General features: G+C 41.9%; 1 protein-coding gene and 1 long non-coding RNA gene across 9 annotated transcripts; both read left to right on the top strand.

Annotated features, from left to right (window-relative positions):
- The first annotated feature begins 102 nt into the window (after positions 1-102).
- LOC118376612 (CMRF35-like molecule 3) lies at positions 103-12328 on the top strand. Its single transcript, XM_052463382.1, has 9 exons — positions 103-267; positions 3581-3804; positions 5858-5981; positions 6853-6934; positions 10687-10841; positions 11381-11452; positions 11677-11788; positions 11871-11962; positions 12179-12328. Exons 1-9 carry the CDS (start codon positions 216-218, stop codon positions 12265-12267), a joined length of 1002 nt encoding a protein of 333 aa, XP_052319342.1. The 5' UTR covers positions 103-215; the 3' UTR covers positions 12268-12328.
- A 1491-nt stretch (positions 12329-13819) lies between these two features.
- Positions 13820-15574, top strand: LOC127907576 (uncharacterized). Of its 8 annotated transcripts, none has more exons than XR_008064977.1 (2): positions 13820-14144; positions 14463-15574. It is a non-coding gene; the product is annotated as an uncharacterized LOC127907576 (long non-coding RNA). The 8 variants fall into 8 exon arrangements; XR_008064976.1 differs by having other exon boundaries at positions 13820-14197; XR_008064975.1 differs by having other exon boundaries at positions 13820-14250.
- Positions 15575-23638: the final 8064 nt, after the last annotated feature.

Below are 23638 nucleotides of genomic sequence, written 5' to 3'. Positions count from 1 at the left end.
ACACCACATAAAATAGGTTATTAGTAATCATCATTGGAGGTGATAGGAACTAAAACAACAGAGAACTGAAACGGTTAAACAAAACATCTGTAACATCTGTAGGTCATGTGACCAGCAGGAAGTGAAAGCTAGGGAACGGGTTGTTTTAGGAAACGGGTTTTGTTGATGAACCACTTGTCACAGCGCCATAGACTCACATAGTCACAGTCTGGAACATGATGACTCCTCTACTCTTCTTCGCCTTCCTCCTCCTCTCTCGTCTGCCAGGTAAGAACTGAACTCGGGTCTGGTTTCTCCTGAGACTCAGATTAACTCGTGCTCCACCTCCTCCTGGATTAACAACATTCCAGATGGAGAATCTCTAATGACAGTGTTATGGAGTCCCGGAGAAGGCTTAATCTGGGCCTGGGGAAACATGCTCTAACTTTTTAAACTCTGTAAAAGACACATTTGCTCCTCAGGATATAATGTATATAGTATATAGTGAAGTAAAGGGTAGCTAGTTATTGATTAAACTAATTTAAATGGCTGAGAAGCTCATGTTTTGTATTGTTGAATATGAAAATCATCCAAAAACCATTCTTTCATTTCTACTTGTATAAAAACACATTGTTAGAGCATTTTGATGTTATGATAAGTAAAGTGCTGAAGGGAAGCCATATTGTTTAGATTTTCTGTGTTTTCTTGCACAATATATATATATATATTTTCAGCTTTCAAACATTTCACTGGCACAAGTGTCCAAATTCATGGCATTCTCTGACAGCCAGTGGAAGTTGAAAGCAACATTCTCCTGTCTCCGTCCTAAGTCTGTATTACGCCCTCAAGCAAGCGTGTCCTTCTGGGTTTGAACCTGGCTTGTCTGCACACCGCAAGACTGTGTGAGCTAAACTCTAGGAAATAATCTCAGGGAACTAACGGAATATTCAGGTCTCAGGCAAGGGAGAGGGAGAGTGAGAAGAGGAAGGAGAAGAGAGAAGGCAGAGGGGGAGGGAGAGGGGATAAGGGGCAGGAGAAGAGAGAAGGCAGAGGGGGAGGGAGAGGGGATAAGGGGCAGGAGAAGAGAGAAGGCAGAGGGGGAGGGAGAGGGGATAAGGGGCAGGAGAAGAGAGAAGGCAGAGGGGGAGGGAGAGGGATAAGGGGCAGGAGAAGAGAGAAGGCAGAGGGGAGGGAGAGTGAGAAGGGGCAGCAGAAGAGAGAAGGCAGAGGGGGAGGGAGAGGGGATAAGGGGCAGGAGAAGAGAGAAGGCAGAGGGGGAGGGAGAGGGGATAAGGGGCAGGAGAAGAGAGAAGGCAGAGGGGGAGGGAGAGTGAGAAGGGGCAGGAGAAGAGAGAAGGCAGAGGGGGAGGGAGAGGGGATAAGGGGCAGGAGAAGAGAGAAGGCAGAGGGGGAGGGAGAGTGAGAAGGGGCAGGAGAAGAGAGAAGGCAGAGGGGGAGGGAGAGTGAGAAGGGGCAGGAGAAGAGAGAAGGCAGAGGGGGAGGGAGAGGGGATAAGGGGCAGGAGAAGAGAGAAGGCAGAGGGGGAGGGAGAGTGAGAAGGGGCAGCAGAAGAGAGAAGGCAGAGGGGGAGGGAGAGTGAGAAGGGGCAGCAGAAGAGAGAAGGCAGAGGGGGAGGGAGAGGGGATAAGGGGCAGGAGAAGAGAGGAGGCAGAGGGGGAGGGAGAGTGAGAAGGGGCAGCAGAAGAGAGAAGGCAGAGGGGGAGGGAGAGGGGATAAGGGGCAGGAGAAGAGAGAAGGCAGAGGGGGAGGGAGACTGAGAAGGGGCAGGAGAAGAGAGAAGGCAGAGGGGGAGGGAGAGTGAGAAGGGGCAGGAGAAGAGAGAAGGCAGAGGGGGAGGGAGAGTGAGAAGGGGCAGGAGAAGAGAGAAGGCAGAGGGGGAGGGAGAGGGGATAAGGGGCAGGAGAAGAGAGAAGGCAGAGGGGGAGGGAGAAGGGGCAGGAGAAGAGAGAAGGCAGAGGGGGAGGGAGAGGGGATAAGGGGCAGGAGAAGAGAGAAGGCAGAGGGGGAGGGAGAGTGAGAAGGGGCAGGAGAAGAGAGAAGGCAGAGGGGGAGGGAGAGGGGATAAGGGGCAGGAGAAGAGAGAAGGCAGAGGGGGAGGGAGAGGGAGAGGGAGAGGGGATAAGGGTGGAGGAAAGTGGGGAGGGGGAAAAGAGCAGAGCTGCCAAATCTCACTCATTGACCATGAGACACACATTTGACCCTCTTTTCACGCTCTTAGAAGAGGGAGTAGGGAGGAGAAAAGGGAATAGGAAGATGAGAAGGAGAGAGGGGGGACTGAGGGATGTGAAAGTGACGGTAACTATTTTCAAGAAAAACGAAACCCGAAGTGTCTTATGAAGGCGTGCTATTCAGGATCACATTCTGCATCCTGCTTCAGATTGGACAGTTTAGGGCTGCTGGTTAAATATCAACAGTACCAGAGAGGAAACATGACTTTTAATAACAATCACATTGACAGACATGTGTTAAGGCTTAATGTCAGGGTTAATGTCTTCTCTGCTGTAGCCTGTAGTGTTTTTATGTAGGGTGACCTGGCAGTTGCAGAGGGGTTAGGGGTCAGGGGTTAATGAACTTCTCTTCCTGCCTGTAGGCTCTCTCTGTAGGGTGACCACCGTGGGTGATCTAAGTGCTCTGGAGGGGGTCAGGGGTTAATATTAGGGTGAATGACATCTCTGCTCGCTGCCTGTAGGCTCTCTCTGTAGGGTGACCACAGTGGGTGATCTAAGGGTTCTGGAGGGGGTCAGGGGTTAATATTAGGGTGAATGACATCTCTGCTCGCTGCCTGTAGGCTCTCTCTGTAGGGTGACCACAGTGGGTGATCTAAGGGTTCTGGAGGGGGTCAGGGGTTAATATTAGGGTGAATGACATCTCTGCTCGCTGCCTGTAGGATCTCTCTGTAGGGTGACCACAGTGGGTGATCTAAGGGTTCTGGAGGGGGTCAGGGGTTAATATTAGGGTGAATGACATCTCTGCTCGCTGCCTGTAGGCTCTCTCTGTAGGGTGACCACCGTGGGTGATCTAAGGGTTCTGGAGGGGGTCAGGGGTTAATATTAGGGTGAATGACATCTCTGCTCGCTGCCTGTAGGCTCTCTCTGTAGGGTGACCACAGTGGGTGATCTAAGGGTTCTGGAGGGGGTCAGGGGTTAATATTAGGGTGAATGACATCTCTGCTCGCTGCCTGTAGGCTCTCTCTGTAGGGTGACCACAGTGGGTGATCTAAGGGTTCTGGAGGGGGTCAGGGGTTAATATTAGGGTGAATGACATCTCTGCTCGCTGCCTGTAGGATCTCTCTGTAGGGTGACCACAGTGGGTGATCTAAGGGTTCTGGAGGGGGTCAGGGGTTAATATTAGGGTGAATGACATCTCTGCTCGCTGCCTGTAGGCTCTCTCTGTAGGGTGACCACCGTGGGTGATCTAAGGGTTCTGGAGGGGGTCAGGGGTTAATATTAGGGTGAATGACATCTCTGCTCGCTGCCTGTAGGCTCTCTCTGTAGGGTGACCACCGTGGGTGATCTAAGGGTTCTGGAGGGGGTCAGGGGTTAATATTAGGGTGAATGACATCTCTGCTCGCTGCCTGTAGGCTCTCTCTGTAGGGTGACCACTGTCGGTGATCTAAGGGTTCTGGAAGGTCGATCGGTGATGATCCCATGCCATTACGGGCCGCAATACGCCAGTTATGTGAAGTACTGGTGCCATGGCAGTGTAAAGGACCTCTGTACCAGTCTGGTTCGCAGCGATGCCCCACGGGGACCAGCTGCAGCTGGAGAAGACAAGGTGGCCATATTTGATGACCCGGTACAGCAGGTGGGAGGATCAGATAGTCTCTATTAATATCTATTAGGATAGATACGTTATTGTACATTTAATAGAATCGGATGGTCAGTACGATGTCTAGTAGAATTAGCTGGTCAGTATGATGTCTAGTAGAATTAGCTGGTCAGTATGATGTTTAGTAGAATTGGCTGGTCAGTATGATGCTGAGTAGAATTGGCTGGTCAGTACGATGTCTAGTAGAATTGGCTGGTCAGTATGATGCTGAGTAGAATTGGCTGGTCAGTACGATGTTTAGTAGAATTGGCTGGTCAGTACGATGTTTAGTAGAATTGGCTGGTCAGTATGATGTCTAGTAGAATTGGCTGGTCAGTATGATGTCTAGTAGAATTGGCTGGTCAGTATGATGTCTAGTAGAATTGGCTGGTCAGTATGATGTTTAGTAGAATTGGCTGGTCAGTATGATGCTGAGTAGAATTGGCTGGTCAGTACGATGTTTAGTAGAATTGGCTGGTCAGTACGATGTTTAGTAGAATTGGCTGGTCAGTATGATGTCTAGTAGAATTAGCTGGTCAGTATGATGTTTAGTAGAATTGGCTGGTCAGTATGATGCTGAGTAGAATTGGCTGGTCAGTACGATGTCTAGTAGAATTGGCTGGTCAGTATGATGCTGAGTAGAATTGGCTGGTCAGTACGATGTTTAGTAGAATTGGCTGGTCAGTACGATGTTTAGTAGAATTGGCTGGTCAGTATGATGTCTAGTAGAATTGGCTGGTCAGTATGATGTCTAGTAGAATTGGCTGGTCAGTATGATGTCTAGTAGAATTGGCTGGTCAGTATGATGTTTAGTAGAATTGGCTGGTCAGTATGATGTTTAGTAGAATTGGCTGGTCAGTATGATGCTTAGTAGAATTGGCTGGTCAGTATGATGTTTAGTAGAATTGGCTGGTCAGTATGATGTTTAGTAGAATTGGCTGGTCAGTATGATGTTTAGTAGAATTGGCTGGTCAGTATGATGTTTAGTAGAATTGGCTGGTCAGTATGATGTTTAGTAGAATTAGCTGGTCAGTATGATGTTTAGTGGAATTAGCTGGTTAGTATGATGTTTAGTAGAATTAGCTGGTTAGTACGATGTTTAGTAGAATCGGCTGGTCAGTATGATGTCTAGTAGAATTGGCTGGTCAGTATGATGTTTAGTAGAATTGGCTGGTCAGTACGATGTTTAGTAGAATTGGCTGGTCATGATAGTAGAATTGGCTGATGTTTAGTAGAATTGGCTGGTCAGTACGATGTTTATGATGTCTAGTAGAATTGGCTGGTCAGTATGATGTTTAGTAGAATTGGCTGGTCAGTATGATGTTTAGTAGAATTGGCTGGTCAGTATGATGTTTAGTAGAATTGGCTGGTCAGTATGATGTTTAGTAGAATTGGCTGGTCAGTATGATGTTTAGTAGAATTGGCTGGTCAGTATGATGTTTAGTAGAATTGGCTGGTCAGTATGATGTCTAGTAGAATTGGCTGGTCAGTATGATGTTTAGTAGAATTGGCTGGTCAGTATGATGTTAGTAGAATTGGCTGGTCAGTATGATGTTTAGTAGAATTGGCTGGTCAGTATGATGTTTAGTAGAATTGGCTGGTCAGTATGATGTTTAGTAGTAGTATGATGGTAGAATGGCTGGTCAGTACGATGCTTAGTAGAATTGGATGGTCAGTACGATGCTTAGTAGAATTGGCTGGTCAGTATGATGTTTAGTAGAATTGGCTGGTCAGTGTGATGTTTAGTAGAATTGGCTGGTCAGTACGATGTTTAGTAGAATTGGCTGGTCAGTATGATGTTTAGTAGAATTGGCTGGTCAGTATGATGTTTAGTAGAATTGGCTGGTCAGTACGATGCTTAGTAGAATTAGCTGGTCAGTATGATGCTTAGTAGAATTGGCTGGTCAGTATGTTATTATATCTTGACACATATGTTGAATTCTCCAGTCAGCGGCATAATAAAAGGGTTAATAGATGTGTATTTTTCATGTTGTCACAGTGAGCATGATGGTGGTGATGATGATGATAATGTGTTATATTTTATACCCAGGTGTTCACAGTAACAATGACAGAGCTGCAGAAGGAGGACTCTGGATGGTACTGGTGTGGTGTGGAGGTGGGAGGAGTCTGGAGTGCTGATGTCACAGCCTCCCTTTACATCAATGTTATCCAAGGTGAGAGGACACAAGTGCCCCCTTCTCCCTGAAGTTTGTACTCATTTGTGCACTCGTTCACGCACCGAGACACAGTCCCACTCCCCATTCTAACCCCTTCTCCCTGAAGTGTGTACTCATTTGTGCACTCGTTCACGCACCGAGACACAGTCCCACTCCCCATTCTAACCCCTTCTCCCTGAAGTGTGTACTCATTTGTGCACTCGTTCACGCACCGAGACACAGTCCCATTCCCCATTCTAACCCCTTCTCCCTGAAGTGTGTACTCATTTGTGCACTCGTTCACGCACCGAGTCACAGTCCCACTCCCCATTCTAACCCCTTCTCCCTTAAGTGTGCACTCATTGGCTGTGTTCTGATTGGCTCTGTTCTGATCTTATTCACTCCCCCTTTATGCATTTAAAAGCATTAGATTGGTGCAGACACGGCTGGCGGGAGTGTCCACCATATTCCACCATCACACTACACCATTCCTTATAGATCTACGAGGGGGAGTGAACGAATGCACACTTCGTCAGAAGGGTAGAGAATTGGAAGGGAGCCATTCACATAATGTGTGCACTCGTTTGCTGTATTCTGATTGGCTGTGTTCTGATCTTATTCACTCCCCCTTTATGCATTTAAAAGCATTAGATTGGTGCAGGCACGGCTGGAGGGAGTGTCCACTGAACGAATGCACACTTCGTCAGAAGGGTAGAGAATTGGAAGGTGGCCATTCACATAATGTGTGCACTCGTTTGCTCCTCCTCGGGTATCTGAAGCATTGGAGTGGTGTGCTGGTCTGGTGGTTCTTATAGTATGCTGTGGTAGATAGTTGGTATGGCTAAACTACATGTTAACCGTAGAGTGTTGTTCTGGTGGTGCTGTACAGGTATGTCTGTGGTGAACAGCATGGTGAGTGGACAGGAAGGGACCAGCGTCACTGTCCAGTGTCTCTACAGCCAGGGATACAGGTACGACTTGACATCACCTCTGTAGCAGGGCTGGAGAACTGCTGTCCCTGGAGAGCTACTGTCCTGTAGGTTTCACTCCAACCCTCATCTAACGCACTTGATTCAAATATTTATAAGCTGAATCAGGTTAGTTACAACTGGGGGTGGAGTGAAAACCTACAGGATGGTAGCTCTCCAGGAACAGAGTTGGAGTGAAAACCTACAGGATGGTAGCTCTCCAGGAACAAGGTTGGAGTGAAAACCTACAGGAAGGTAGCTCTCCAGGAACAAGGTTAGAGTGAAAACCTACAGGAGGGTAGCTCTCCAGGAACAAGGTTGGAGTGAAAACCTACAGGAAGGTAGCTCTCCAGGAACAAGGTTGGAGTGAAAACCTACAGGAGGGTAGCTCTCCAGGAACAAGGTTAGAGTGAAAACCTACAGGATGGTAGCTCTCCAGGAACAGGGTTGGAGTGAAAACCTACAGGAAGGTAGCTCTCTAGGAACAAGGTTGGAGTGAAAACCTACAGGAGGGTAGCTCTCCAGGAACAAGGTTGGAGTGAAAACCTACAGGAGGGTAGCTCTCCAGGAACAAGGTTGGAGTGAAAACCTACAGGATGGTAGCTCTCCAGGAACAGGGCTTGGAGTGAAAACCTACAGGAGGGTAGCTCTCCAGGAACAAGGTTAGAGTGAAAACCTACAGGAGGGTAGCTCTCCAGGAACAAGGTTAGAGTGAAAACGAACAGGAAGGTAGCTCTCCAGGAACAAGGTTAGAGTGAAAACCTACAGGAAGGTAGCTCTCTAGGAACAAGGTTGGAGTGAAAACCTACAGGAGGGTAGCTCTCCAGGAACAAGGTTGGAGTGAAAACCTACAGGAGGGTAGCTCTCCAGGAACAAGGTTGGAGTGAAAACCTACAGGATGGTAGCTCTCCAGGAACAGGGCTTGGAGTGAAAACCTACAGGAGGGTAGCTCTCCAGGAACAAGGTTAGAGTGAAAACCTACAGGAGGGTAGCTCTCCAGGAACAAGGTTAGAGTGAAAACGAACAGGAAGGTAGCTCTCCAGGAACAAGGTTAGAGTGAAAACCTACAGGAGGGTAGCTCTCCAGGAACAAGGTTAGAGTGAAAACCTACAGGAGGGTAGCTCTCCAGGAACAAGGTTAGAGTGAAAACCTACAGGAGGGTAGCTCTCCAGGAACAAGGTTGGAGAGTTCTGCTCTATAGAGTACATAACCAAATCAAATCAAAGTTAATTCATTGTGCACACAGTTTAGCAGATGTTATAGTGCAATGAAACGCTTATGTTACTAGCTTCTGACAACGCCGTAAAAAGTAAAACAAGTACACAAATAATACAGGAAAGCATTTAAATCCTGAAATGTCAGAACAAATCCAATTAACCCAAATAGCCCTGTAACAGTAATCAAGATGCAGATGAATTTACACAAGATATACTAAGAATGATATATACAGCAGTAGATATACTAAGAATGATATGAACAGCAGTAGATATACTAAGAATGATATGAACAGCAGTAGATATACTAAGAATGATATGAACAGCAGTAGATATACTAAGAATGATATATACAGCAGTAGATATACTAAGAATGATATGAACAGCAGTAGATATACTAGGAATGATATGAACAGCAGTAGATATACTAAGAATGATATATACAGCAGTAGATATACTAAGAATGATATGAACAGCAGTAGATATACTAAGAATGATATAAACAGCAGTAGATATACTAGAATGATATGAACAGCAGTAGATATACTAGAATGATATGAACAGCAGTAGATATACTAGAATGATATAAACAGCAGTAGATATACTAGAATGATATGAACAGCAGTAGATATACTAAGAATGATATATACAGCAGTAGATATACTAGAATGATATGAACAGCAGTAGTAGATATACTAGAATGATATAAACAGCAGTAGATATACTAGAATGATATAAACAGCAGTAGATATACTAGAATGATATGAACAGCAGTAGTAGATATACTAAGAATGATATATACAGCAGTAGATATACTAAGAATGATATGAACAGCAGTAGATATACTAAGAATGATATGAACAGCAGTAGATATACTAGAATGATATGAACAGCAGTAGATATACTAGAATGATATGAACAGCAGTAGATATACTAAGAATGATATAAACAGCAGTAGATATACTAGAATGATATGAACAGCAGTAGATATACTAGAATGATATGAACAGCAGTAGATATACTAAGAATGATATAAACAGCAGTAGATATACTAGAATGATATGAACAGCAGTAGATATACTAAGAATGATATGTACAGCAGTAGATATACTAAGAATGATATATACAGCAGTAGATATACTAGAATGATATGAACAGCAGTAGATATACTAGGAATGATATGAACAGCAGTAGATATACTAAGAATGATATGAACAGCAGTAGATATACTAAGAATGATATGAACAGCAGTAGATATACTAAGAATGATATGAACAGCAGTAGATATACTAAGAATGATATAAACAGCAGTAGATATACTAGAATGATATGAACAGCAGTAGATATACTAGAATGATATGAACAGCAGTAGATATACTAAGAATGATATAAACAGCAGTAGATATACTAGAATGATATGTACAGCAGTAGATATACTAAGAATGATATGAACAGCAGTAGATATACTAGAATGATATGTACAGCAGTAGATATACTAAGAATGATATGAACAGCAGTATGAACAGCAGTAGATATACTAGAATGATATGAACAGCAGTAGATATACTAGAATGATATGTACAGCAGTAGATATACTAAGAATGATATGTACAGCAGTAGATATACTAGGAATGATATGAACAGCAGTAGATATACTAAGAATGATATGAACAGCAGTAGATATACTAGAATGATATGAACAGCAGTAGATATACTAGAATGATATGTACAGCAGTAGATATACTAAGAATGATATGAACAGCAGTAGATATACTAGAATGATATGAACAGCAGTAGATATACTAGAATGATATGTACAGCAGTAGATATACTAAGAATGATATGTACAGCAGTAGATATACTAAGAATGATATGAACAGCAGTAGATATACTAGAATGATATGTACAGCAGTAGATATACTAAGAATGATATGAACAGCAGTAGATATACTAATAATGATATGAACAGCAGTAGATATACTAAGAATGATATGAACAGCAGTAGATATACTAGAATGATATGTACAGCAGTAGATATACTAAGAATGATATGAACAGCAGTAGATATACTAAGAATGATATGAACAGCAGTAGATATACTAAGAATGATATGAACAGCAGTAGATATACTAAGAATGATATGTACAGCAGTAGATATACTAAGAATGATATGAACAGCAGTAGATATACTAAGAATGATATGAACAGCAGTAGATATACTAAGAATGATATGAACAGCAGTAGATATACTAAGAATGATATGAACAGCAGTAGATATACTAAGAATGATATATGCAGCAGTAGATATACTAGGAATGATATGAACAGCAGTAGATATACAGTATATAGAATACCCTAGTATTAGAACTACTGCTCCCAATGTGCCTTGTGACAGAGAGAGTACATCTACAGTAGGCCTGGGATTTTGGTGCAGTTACCAGTAGGATTGTGGGTCTGTGTCTGTCTGTCTGTGTGTGTGTTGTCAGGCAGAGTGAGAACTGCTGGTGTCATAGTGACTTGTGTGTGTGTGTGTGTTGTCAGGCAGCATGAGAAGCGCTGGTGTCGTAGTGGTGACTGGAGCTCCTGTCTGGTGACAGATGGTGAAGGGCGGTATGAAGACCAGGCAGTAGAGATCAGAGATGACCTGACCAAGGCTTTCACTGTCACCCTGAAGGGACTGGCCCGGAGAGATACAGGTCTGGAGAATATAACTCATAATAAATAATATACCATGGTGCAGTTATGTGGATTTTGATGATGAAGACAATTATCTATATATTATACTGCAGGCTGGTAATGGTGGTGGTTATTATTACCATGGTAATATTCTAATGTATCTGCAGGCTGGTAATGGTTATAGTTACCATGGTGATATTCTAATGTATCTGCAGGCTGGTAATGGTTATTATTACCATGGTAATATTCTAATGTATCTGCAGGTTGGTACAGGTTATTAATATTCTCATGTGTGTGCAGGCTGGTACCGGTTATTAATATTCTCATGTGTGTGCAGGCTGGTACTGGTTATTAATATTCTCATGTGTGTGCAGGCTGGTACTGGTTATTAATATTCTCATGTGTGTGCAGGCTGGTACTGGTTATTAATATTCTCATGTGTGTGCAGGCTGGTACTGGTTATTAATATTCTCATGTGTGTGCAGGCTGGTACTGGTTATTAATATTCTCATGTGTGTGCAGGCTGGTACTGGTTATTAATATTCTCATGTGTGTGCAGGCTGGTACTGGTGTGCTGCAGGACAGCAACAGGTGGCTGTCTACATCCTGGTCACTCCTCCATCCACAACAGGTATATGATTAGATATGATTGGCTGAATCAGGAGTTAGAACAAGCAGGATTAAGAAACCTGTTTTGTGTGTGTGTGTGTGTGTGTGTGTGTGTGTGTGTGTGTGTGTGTGTGTGTGTGTGTGTGTGTGTGTGTGTGTGTGTGTGTGTGTGTGTGTGTGTGTGTGTGTGTGTGTGTGTGTGTGTGTGTGTGTGTGTGTGCGTGTGCGCGTGTGTGTGTCCCGCAGCGCCTGCTCCTACAGTTACATCCCCACCAGAAGAAAGCCCTCAGGCTGTTCCTGTGTCTCCGTCTGTGTCTCCTCTTCCCAGACACGTAGCTAAAGGAGCAGACCACCACAGGTAACACTGCAGACCAGGGAGGGATAGGTAACCATGGGTAGAAGTTACCACAGCTATAGGTATCCCTGTGTGTGTGTTGCAGGCCACTATGGGAGTTTCCTCTGATGGTGTGTGGAGTTTTGTTCATCTTGATGGTTCTGGTGCTGCTGCCATGGAAGATACTGGACCAATACAGTGAGTCCTCTCCTGGGTATAGTAGGTTTATAAACACACAGAAGGCATGACATGGATATCACATTGGAGGTTTCTAGTGAACAAAATGCAGGCCTTATTCATAACTAGTTCATGTAAATGTGTCCTGTTACAAGTTACAATGACGCCGTCTGCTGGTATACACTGGAATGAGCATATTATATTGCTCCTAAGTTAAACCTCACCATATCTTTCCAGACAAAACCCACAGGACAAGACAGGCAGAGCTGGAAGCCAGAGTCAGTGTAAGTCCACGACAACTATCAGCTGATCCAGACTCAGTGTAAGTCCACTACAACTATCAGCTGATCCAGAGCCAGTGTAAGTCCACTACAACTGTCAGCTGATCCAACACACAACTATCAGCTGATCCAGACTCAGTGTAAGTCATTGACAACTATCAGCTGATCCAGACTTGTAAGTCAAAATCAGCTTTCAGTCTAAGTCCACGACAACTATCAGCTGATCCAGACGTTTAAGTCCACGACAACTATCAGCTGATCCAGAGTCTGTGTAAGTCCAAAACTATCAAATGATCCAGAATGAGTTTCTATTGACAAGGTCCCTCCTCATTTCAGCTGATTGCTCAGTGTAAGTCCACGTTTCAGCTGAAGACAGTAAACAGTTTCAGTGTAAGTCCATACAACTACAGCTGATCCTTGGTCCACCTTGTTTTAAACATCTGTCAGTTGATCCAGACTCAGTGTAAGTCCCCAACTATCAGCTGATCCAGAGTCAGTGTAAGTCCCCAGCTGATCCAGAGTCAGTGTAAGTCCACAACAACTATCAGCTGATCCAGAGTCAGTTCCTCACAACTATCAGCTGATCCAGAGTCAGAAGGTGTCAGCTGATCCAGAGTCAGTGTAAGTCCACGACAACTGACAGCTGATCCAGAGTCAGTGTAAGTCCACTACAACTATCAGCTGATCCAGACTCAGTGTAAGTCCACTACAACTATCAGCTTCCAGACTCAGTGTAAGTCTCTGGGCACAACTATCAGCTGATCCAGAGTCATGTTGCTGCCTCTAAACTATCAGCTGATCCAGAGTCAGTGTTCAGTCCACCAACTATCAGCTGATCCAGAGTCAGTGTAAGTCCACGACAACTATCAGCTGATCCAGAGTCAGTGTAAGTCCATGTACAACTATCAGCTGATCCAGACTCAGTGTAAGTCCACTTACAACTATCAGCTGATCCAGAGTCAGTGTAAGTCCACGACAACTATCAGCTGATCCAGACTCAGTGTAAGTACACTACAACTGTCAGCTGATCCAGAGTCAGTGTAAGTCCACGACAACTATCAGCTGATTCCAGAGTCAGTGTAAGTCCACTACAACTATCAGCTGATCCAGACTCATGTAAGTCCACTACAACTATCAGCTGATCCAGACTCAGTGTAAGTCCACTACAACTATCAGCTGATCCAGAGCCAGTGTAAGTCCACTACAACTGTCAGCTGATCCAACACACAAGGGGTGTATTCATTGCACCAATTCTGTTGCAAAATGTTTAGTCTGTTGCGAAACGTTTTGCAACATAAACCATTTACTCCAAACAGAAAATGCAAATGAGTTTCTATTGTACAAGGTCCCTCCTCATTTAGTTTGCTTCCGTTTGTTTCCTAAACAGTAAACAGTTTCCATAATGAATACACCCTTGGTCCCCTTGTTTTAAACATCTGTCAGTTGACTGACTGAACCCCCTCCCCAGGATCCCCCAGGTGACTGGTTGGACTGGCAGAAAGGAACTAGTTATTCCTCATGGTTCTCAGTATACTGGTTGGACGGTTTCTACCCCGAAAGGAACTCCAGTCACCTATGACCTTCTCACCTATCAATCTCTGGGCACCTTTCTTCAGAGCTGGATGTCATGTTGCTGCCTCTAAATATTCCATCCATCCAACAATATGTTCAGTACCATGCTGTATGATCCTGCCCTTTGGTACAGACCTGCTAAGTACCACAAATGGTAATAATGTTAGTTATTGTGATCATTACCTAACATGTTAAATAATGTTACAATGTTTTACTGAAATCAGTATGTATATAATCTACTGCAACTATTTGTTTTGTATTACATGTTTACATTTTCTATAAAAACATTTTAAGAAAGAATTACAGGAAAGGAACTAGTTATTATGGTTCTCAGTATACTGGTTGGACAGGTTGGTATAGAAAGGAACTAGTTATTATGGTTCTCAGTATACTGGTTGGACAGGTTGGTATAGAAAGGAACTAGTTATTATGGTTCTCAGTATACTGGTTGGACAGGTTGGTACAGAAAGGAACTAGTTATTATGGTTCTCAGTATACTGGTTGGACAGGTTGGTACAGAAAGGAACTAGTTATTATGGTTCTCAGTATACTGGTTGGACAGGTTGGTATAGAAAGGAACTAGTTATTATGGTTCTCAGTATACTGGTTGGACAGGTTGGTACAGAAAGGAACTAGTTATTATGGTTCTCAGTATACTGATTGGACAGGTTGGTACAGAAAGGAACTAGTTATTATGGTTCTCAGTATACTGATTGGACAGGTTGGTACAGAAAGGAACTAGTTATTATGGTTCTCAGTATACTGATTGGACAGGTTGGTACAGAAAGGAACTAGTTATTATGGTTCTCAGTATACTGATTGGACAGGTTGGTACAGAAAGGAACTAGTTATTATGGTTCTCAGTATACTGATTGGACAGGTTGGTACAGAAAGGAACTAGTTATTATGGTTCTCAGTATACTGGTTGGACAGGTTGGTACAGAAAGGAACTAGTTATTATGGTTCTCAGTATACTGATTGGACAGGTTGGTACAGAAAGGAACTAGTTATTATGGTTCTCAGTATACTGGTTGGACAGGTTGGTACAGAAAGGAACTAGTTATTATGGTTCTCAGTATACTGGTTGGACAGGTTGGTACAGAAAGGAACTAGTTATTATGGTTCTCAGTATACTGGTTGGACAGGTTGGTACAGAAAGGAACTAGTTATTATGGTTCTCAGTATACTGGTTGGACAGGTTGGTACAGAAAGGAACTAGTTATTATGGTTCTCAGTATACTGGTTGGACAGGTTGGTACAGAAAGGAACTAGTTATTATGGTTCTCAGTATACTGATTGGACAGGTTGGTACAGAAAGGAACTAGTTATTATGGTTCTCAGTATACTGGTTGGACAGGTTGGTACAGAAAGGAACTAGTTATTATGGTTCTCAGTATACTGGTTGGACAGGTTGGTATAGAAAGGAACTAGTTATTATGGTTCTCAGTATACTGATTGGACAGGTTGGTACAGAAAGGAACTAGTTATTATGGTTCTCAGTATACTGGTTGGACAGGTTGGTACAGAAAGGAACTAGTTATTATGGTTCTCAGTATACTGATTGGACAGGTTGGTACAGAAAGGAACTAGTTATTATGGTTCTCAGTATACTGGTTGGACAGGTTGGTACAGAAAGGGACTTGTAAGACCCTGCTTATTTTCCCACGAAGGTTGAATAGGCAGAGAGCTCTGTAAATATTGAACAACATTTTGTTATTCTTTTGTCTCTTTTTTTTGGTGCATTTAAATATAAAAGTGGTTTGACTGCTCTGGGGGATAATCAGTTACATCTCGTGGTCTTGACTCCGAGTTGCAGAATTGGCAAGCTAGCTGGCCGGCTGTTTGGATTCCAATAATACAGCCCCTGATTTATGGTTTCATCTATCGGGAAGAATTACAGCAAGTACTGCATACTGTGTCTAGAGATGACAGAAGAGGCTCAGGTACTGTTCATAAAGTTACTGGGTCAACTCCCCTGTGTCAAACACTTGGGCTTTTTTAAAATCCATTCTCACCTCTCTTCCATTTATAATTTTTTCAAAAGGTCAAAGTTCATAGAGGAGAATAGAGAGAGTAGAGTGACCGTGGATGGAAACGCGTTTGCTTGAAACGTGACGGCCCTCCTCCACTAGCGTGTCATTAGGCAAATGGCGTTTACACGGGTGGATCCCAAAATAAGTGTAAAGGACACAAAACAAATTAAGTTATTTTTGCAAGAGATTTCATAGATACAAAAATAAGTAGCATATTGTTGAGAAAACATGTGCTGGTTTTTCTTCTGAGAAAACAAAAGCTGATTCACAGGGGGTGTGGCAGATGTCAAAACTCTTCTGTGGTAGGATACACTTGTTTCCTTACCAAAAAGAGGATATTAAGGAGGGGAGGATGACCAACTCTTCAACCACTTATGTGGTTAGCAACATGGAGTAGCAGAACAACTGGATGGGGGAAACCGCATGGGTCGCATATAATGGAATATAACCTTGCAGATAAAGTTTGGAAGTTGCGGATAAAGGGAGATTTCAAAAAAAGTGTCTGGTGATTTCTAAAACATGCCATTTGATATAAAGTGAACTTCCTGTTTAACGGATCGACAGGAAGAAAGCCTAATGTTCCAAGTTACTTCATGTTTCTTAGCGCACCCAAATGTCAATGATCAGCCATACATATACACCCTGCCTTTCAATGGGGCAAAACTTAGAGCGACATCAGCTTTAGATTAAAGAGAGATCAGTAGTCTTCAACCCTCAACAGGCTCAAGAACACTAATGGAAGATGTACTTATTCCCCACCTGCAATATGGGCACAGCTGCTAAAATGTCACAATTAAAAAGTTAGTCCGTTATTAATTACAGCCATGTCCTTTTTGTATATTTTCCCAGAAACTGAATGTCCTGGTTTGAGCAGAAAGGAAAACAGGTCGTCTGGGTAGAAAAAAAATCAATACATACATACTGAGTACACAAAACATTGACACCTTCCTAATATTGAGTTGCTACCCCCCCCACACCCACCCATACAAAAAAATGTATCCCAGAAATGTTCCATAAAACACAAACTTCTCTCAAATGTTTTGTATACATTTGTTTACTTCTCCTTTTCCAAGATAATCCATCCAGCTGACAGGTGTGGCATATCAGCGAGCTGATTAAACAGCATGCTCATTACACAGGTGCACCTTGTGCTGGGGACAATAAAGGGCCACCCTAAAATGTGCAGTTTTGTCAGACAACAAAATGCCACAGATGGACGCATACGACAGCGTGATCCAGTGACTTCTCACAGCCATTGAAGAGCAGTGGGACAAGATTCCAAAGGCCACAATAAACAGCCTGATCAACTCCATGCAAAGGAGATGTGTCGCGCTACATGAGGCAAATGGTGGACACACCAGATACTGACTGGTTCCAATCCACGACCCTACTTTATTTTTAAGATATCTGTGACCAACAGATGCATTTTTGTATTCCCAGTCATGTGAAATCCATAGATTAGGGACTAATTGATTTATTTAAATTGGCAAATTTCCTTATAGGTGCTGCAAAATATTTTAAATTGTTGCATGTTGCATTATATTTTTGTTCAGTGTGTGTTCCAAAATGTGACAAAAATCCAATATTGAATATCAAGAAATAAGGTTGGTGAAGACAGATTTGAGGTTATACACACAAACATGTCTAAAACATGGGTTATGAGGACTCATCATACATGAATGGCATGTCTAAAACATGGGTTATGATGACTCATCACATCATACATGAATGGCATGTTTAAAACATGGGTTATGAGGACTCATCACATCATACAAGAATGGCATGTCTAAAACATGGGTTATGAGGACTCATCATCATACATGAATGGCATGTCTAAAACATGGGTTATGAGGACTCATCATACATCATGTCTAAAACATGAATGGCATGTCTAAAACATAAAACATGGGTTATGAGGACTCATCACATCATACATGAATGGCATGTCTAAAACATGGGTTATGAGGACTCATCACATCATACATGAATGGCATGTCTAAAACATGGGTTATGAGGACTCATCACATCATACATGAATGGCATGTTTAAACTCATCATGAATGGCATGTAAAACATGGGTTAGGGACTCATCACATCATACATGAATGGCATGTTTAAAACATGGGTTATGAGGACTCATCACATCATACATGAATGGCATGTTTAAAACATGGGTTATGAGGACTCATCACATCATACATGAATGGCATGTCTAAAACATGGGTTATGAGGACTCATCACATCATACATGAATGGCATGTCTAAAACATGGGTTATGAGGACTCATCATCATACATGAATGGCATGTTTAAAACATGGGTTATGAGGACTCATCACATCATACATGAATGGCATGTTTAAAACATGGGTTATGAGGACTCATCACATCATACATGAATGGCATGTCTAAAACATGGGTTATGAGGACTCATCACATCATACATGAATGGCATGTTTAAAACATGGGTTATGAGGACTCATCATCACATGAATGGCATGTCTAAAACATGGGTTATGAGGACTCATCATATCATGAAAATGGCATGTCTAAAACATGGGTTATGAGGACTCATCACATCATACATGAATGGGTTATGAGGACTCATCATGTTTAAAAACATGGGTTATGAGGACTCATCATACATGAATGGCATGTCTAAAACATGGGTTATGAGGACTCATCATACATGAATGGCATGTTTAAAACATGGGTTATGAGGACTCATCATGAATGCCATGTTTAAAACATGAATGGCTCATGTCTAAAACATGGGTTATGAGGACTCATCACATCATACATGAATGGCATGTCTAAAACATGGGTTATGAGGACTCATCACATCATACATGAATGGCATGTCTAAAACATGGGTTATGAGGACTCATCACATCATACATGAATGGCATGTTTAAAACATGGGTTATGAGGACTCATCATACATGAATGGCATGTCTAAAACATGGGTTATGAGGACTCATCACATCATACATGAATGGCATGTCTAAAACATGGGTTATGAGGACTCATCACATCATACATGAATGGCATGTCTAAAACATGGGTTATGAGGACTCATCACATCATACATGAATGGCATGTCTAAAACATGGGTTATGAGGACTCATCATACATGAATGGCATGTCTAAAACATGGGTTATGAGGACTCATCACATCATACATGAATGGCATGTTTAAAACATGGGTTATGAGGACTCATCACATCATACATGAATGGCATGTTTAAAACATGGGTTATGAGGACTCATCATACATGAATGGCATGTCTAAAACATGGGTTATGAGGACTCATCACATCATACATGAATGGCATGTTTAAAACATGGGTTATGAGGACTCATCATACATGAATGGCATGTCTAAAACATGGGTTATGAGGACTCATCATACATGAATGGCATGTCTAAAACATGGGTTATGAGGACTCATCACATCATACATGAATGCCATGTTTAAAACATGGGTTATGAGGACTCATCATACATGAATGGCATGTCTAAAACATGGGTTATGAGGACTCATCACATCATACATGAATGGCATGTCTAAAACATGGGTTATGAGGACTCATCACATCATACATAATAATCTCCACCCGGCACAGCCAGAAGAGGACTGGCCACCCCACATAGCCTGGTTCCTCTCTAGGTTTCTTCCTAGGTTTTGGCCTTTCTAGGGAGTTTTTCCTAGCAACCGTGCTTCTACACCTGCATTGCTTGCTGTTTGGGGTTTTAGGCTGGGTTTCTGTACAGCACTTTGAGATATCAGCTGATGTACGAAGGGCGAAATAAATACATTTGATTTGATTTGATGAATGGCATGTTTAAAACATGCTCATCACATCATACATGAATTTAAAACATGGGTTATGAGGACTCATCACATCATACATGAATGGCATGTCTAAAACATGGGTTATGAGGACTGATTACATCATACATGAATGGCATGTTTAAAACATGGGTTTATGAGGACTCATCACATCATACATGAATGGCATGTCTAAAACATGGGTTTATGAGGACTCATCACATCATACATGAATGGCATGTCTAAAACATGGGTTTATGAGGACTCATCATACATGAATGGCATGTTTAAAACATGGGTTATGAGGACTGATTACATCATACATGAATGGCATGTTTAAAACATGGGTTATGAGGACTCATCACATCATACATGAATGGCATGTCTAAAACATGGGTTTATGAGGACTCATCATACATGAATGGCATGTTTAAAACATGGGTTTATGAGGACTGATTACATCATACATGAATGGCATGTTTAAAACATGGGTTTATGAGGACTCATCACATCATACATGAATGGCATGTTTAAAACATGGGTTATGAGGACTCATCACATCATACATGAATGGCATGTCTAAAACATGGGTTATGAGGACTCATCACATCATACATGAATGGCATGTCTAAAACATGGGTTATGAGGACTCATCACATCATACATGAATGGCATGTCTAAAACATGGGTTATGAGGACTCATCACATCATACATGAATGGCATGTCTAAAACATGGGTTATGAGGACTCATCACATCATACATGAATGGCATGTCTAAAACATGGGTTATGAGGACTCATCACATCATACATGAATGGCATGTCTAAAACATGGGTTATGAGGACTCATCACATCATACATGAATGGCATGTCTAAAACATGGGTTATGAGGACTCATCACATCATACATGAATGGCATGTCTAAAACATGGGTTATGAGGACTCATCACATCATGTCTAAAACATGGGTTATGAGGACATGTCATGTCTAAAACATGGGTTATGAGGACTCATCACATCATACATGAATGGCATGTTTAAAACATGGGTTATGAGGACTCATCATACATGAATGGCATGTCTAAAACATGGGTTATGAGGACTCACATCATACATGAATGGCATGTCTAAAACATGGGTTATGAGGACTCATCACATCATACATGAATGGCATGTCTAAAATGAATGGCATGTTTAAAACATGGTTATCATACATGAGGACTCATCACATCAAACATGGGTTATGAGGACTCATCACATGAATGGCATGTTTAAAACATGGGTTATGAGGACTCATCACATCATACATGAATGGCATGTCTAAAACATGGGTTATGAGGACTCATCACATCATACATGAATGGCATGTCTAAAACATGGGTTATGAGGACTCATCATCATACACATAGACTCATCATACATGAATGGCATGTTTAAAACATGGGTTATGAGGACTCATCATACATGAATGGCATGTATAAAACATGGGTTATGAGGACTCATCACATCATACATGAATGGCATGTCTAAAACATGGGTTATGAGGACTCATCACATCATACATGAATGGCATGTTTAAAACATGGGTTATGAGGACTCATCATACATGAATGGCATGTCTAAAACATGGGTTATGAGGACTCATCAAAACATACATGAAAATGGCATGTTTAAAACATGGGTTTATGAGGACTCATCATGAATGGCATCAAAACATACATGAATGGCATGTTTAAAACATGGGTTATGAGGACTCATCACATCATGTCTAAAACATGAATGGCATGTCTAAAACATGGGTTATGAGGACTCATCATCATACATGAATGGCATGTTTAAAACATGGGTTATGAGGACTCATCACATCATACATGAATGGCATGTCTAAAACATGGGTTATGAGGACTCATCATCATACATGAATGGCATGTCTAAAACATGGGTTATGAGGACTCATCACATCATACATGAATGGCATGTCTAAAACATGGGTTATGAGGACTCATCACATCATACATGAATGGCATGTCTAAAACATGGGTTATGAGGACTCATCACATCATACATGAATGGCATGTCTAAAACATGGGTTATGAGGCTGTTTGGGGTTTTACTCATCAGCTGATCATACATGAATGGAATGGCATGTCTAAAACATGGGTTATGAGGACTCATCACATCATACATGAATGGCATGTCTAAAACATGGGTTATGAGGACTCATCACATCATACATGAATGGCATGTCTAAAACATGGGTTATGAGGACTCATCACATCATACATGAATGGCATGTCTGTTTAAAACATGGGTTTATGAGGACTCATCACATCATACATGAATGGCATGTTTAAAACATGGGTTTATGAGGACTCATCACATCATACATGAATGGCATGTCTAAAACATGGGTTTATGAGGACTCATCACATCATACATGAATGGCATGTCTAAAACATGGGTTATGAGGACTCATCATACATGACTCATCATTACATCATACATGAATGGCATGTTTAAAACATGGGTTATGAGGACATCACATCATCATGAATGGCATGTTTAAAACATGGGTTTATGAGGACTCATCATCATACATGAATGGCATGTAAAACATGGGTTATGAGGACTCATCACATCATACATGAATGGCATGTCTAAAACATGGGTTATGAGGACTCATCACATCATACATGAATGGCATGTTTAAAACATGGGTTATGAGGACTCATCATATACATGAATGGCATGTCTAAAACATGGGTTATGAGGACTCATCACATCATACATGAATGGCATGTTTAAAACATGGGTTATGAGGACTCATCACATCATACATGAATGGCATGTTTAAAACATGGGTTATGAGGACTCATCACATCATACATGAATGGCATGTCTAAAACATGGGTTTATGAGGACTCATCATCATACATGAATGGCATGTTTAAAACATGGGTTATGAGGACATGTTTAAAACATGGGTTATGAGGACTCATCACATCATACATGAATGGCATGTCTAAAACATGGGTTATGAGGACTCATCACATCATGCATGAATGGCATGAATGGCATGTCTAAAACATGTCTAAAACATGGTTATGAGGACTCATCACATCATACATGAATGGCATGTCTAAAACATGGGTTATGAGGACTCATCACATCATACATGAATGGCATGTCTAAAACATGGGTTATGAGGACTCATCACATCATACATGAATGGCATGTCTAAAACATGGGTTATGAGGACTCATCACATCATACATGAATGGCATGTCTAAAACATGGGTTATGAGGACTCATCACATCATACATGAATGGCATGTTTAAAACATGGGTTATGAGGACTCATCACATCATACATGAATGGCATGTCTAAAACATGGGTTATGAGGACTCATCACATCATACATGAATGGCATGTCTAAAACATGGGTTGTGAGGACTCATCACATCATACATGAATGGCATGTCTAAAACATGGGTTATGAGGACTCATCACATCATAAAACATGAATGGCATGTCTAAAACATGGGTTATGAGGACATACATGGAAATCTGTTGACAGCAACAAGCAGAGTGCGGGTGCAGCAGTTCGTGGGAGAAGGATGCAGTGTGTCGCAGGGATGAGCAGTGTGGCTCTCTCTTATTGCAGGACTTTTGAGAAGAATCACCTTCCCAGGCAGTTTATTGAGTGTATTTGGACATTCATATTGCAATGTACAGCCTTACCTATAAAGTGTGCACCCATGATATGGGGGTATCCAACTACTCAGTGACACCAACAGATTACAATTCTGATGAGTTGATAAATATTAGCAGCGTAGCTCTTATTGCGGATTATTTAACTGTGGGAAATCACTTCACTATTCATCCCATTGTGCGCATTGAGCATTCGTTTTGGACTGTGAAGTCAGGCCATAATAGCGATGGACGCTAATATTTGTGTAAACTTTTGGAATTGACATAT

This window comes from Oncorhynchus keta, chromosome 15, assembly GCF_023373465.1.
Source record: "Oncorhynchus keta strain PuntledgeMale-10-30-2019 chromosome 15, Oket_V2, whole genome shotgun sequence".
Classification (NCBI taxonomy): Eukaryota; Metazoa; Chordata; class Actinopteri; order Salmoniformes; family Salmonidae; genus Oncorhynchus; species Oncorhynchus keta.
Note: the sequence above shows the minus strand (reverse complement) of the source record. Positions and strands in the feature narration are given on the sequence as shown.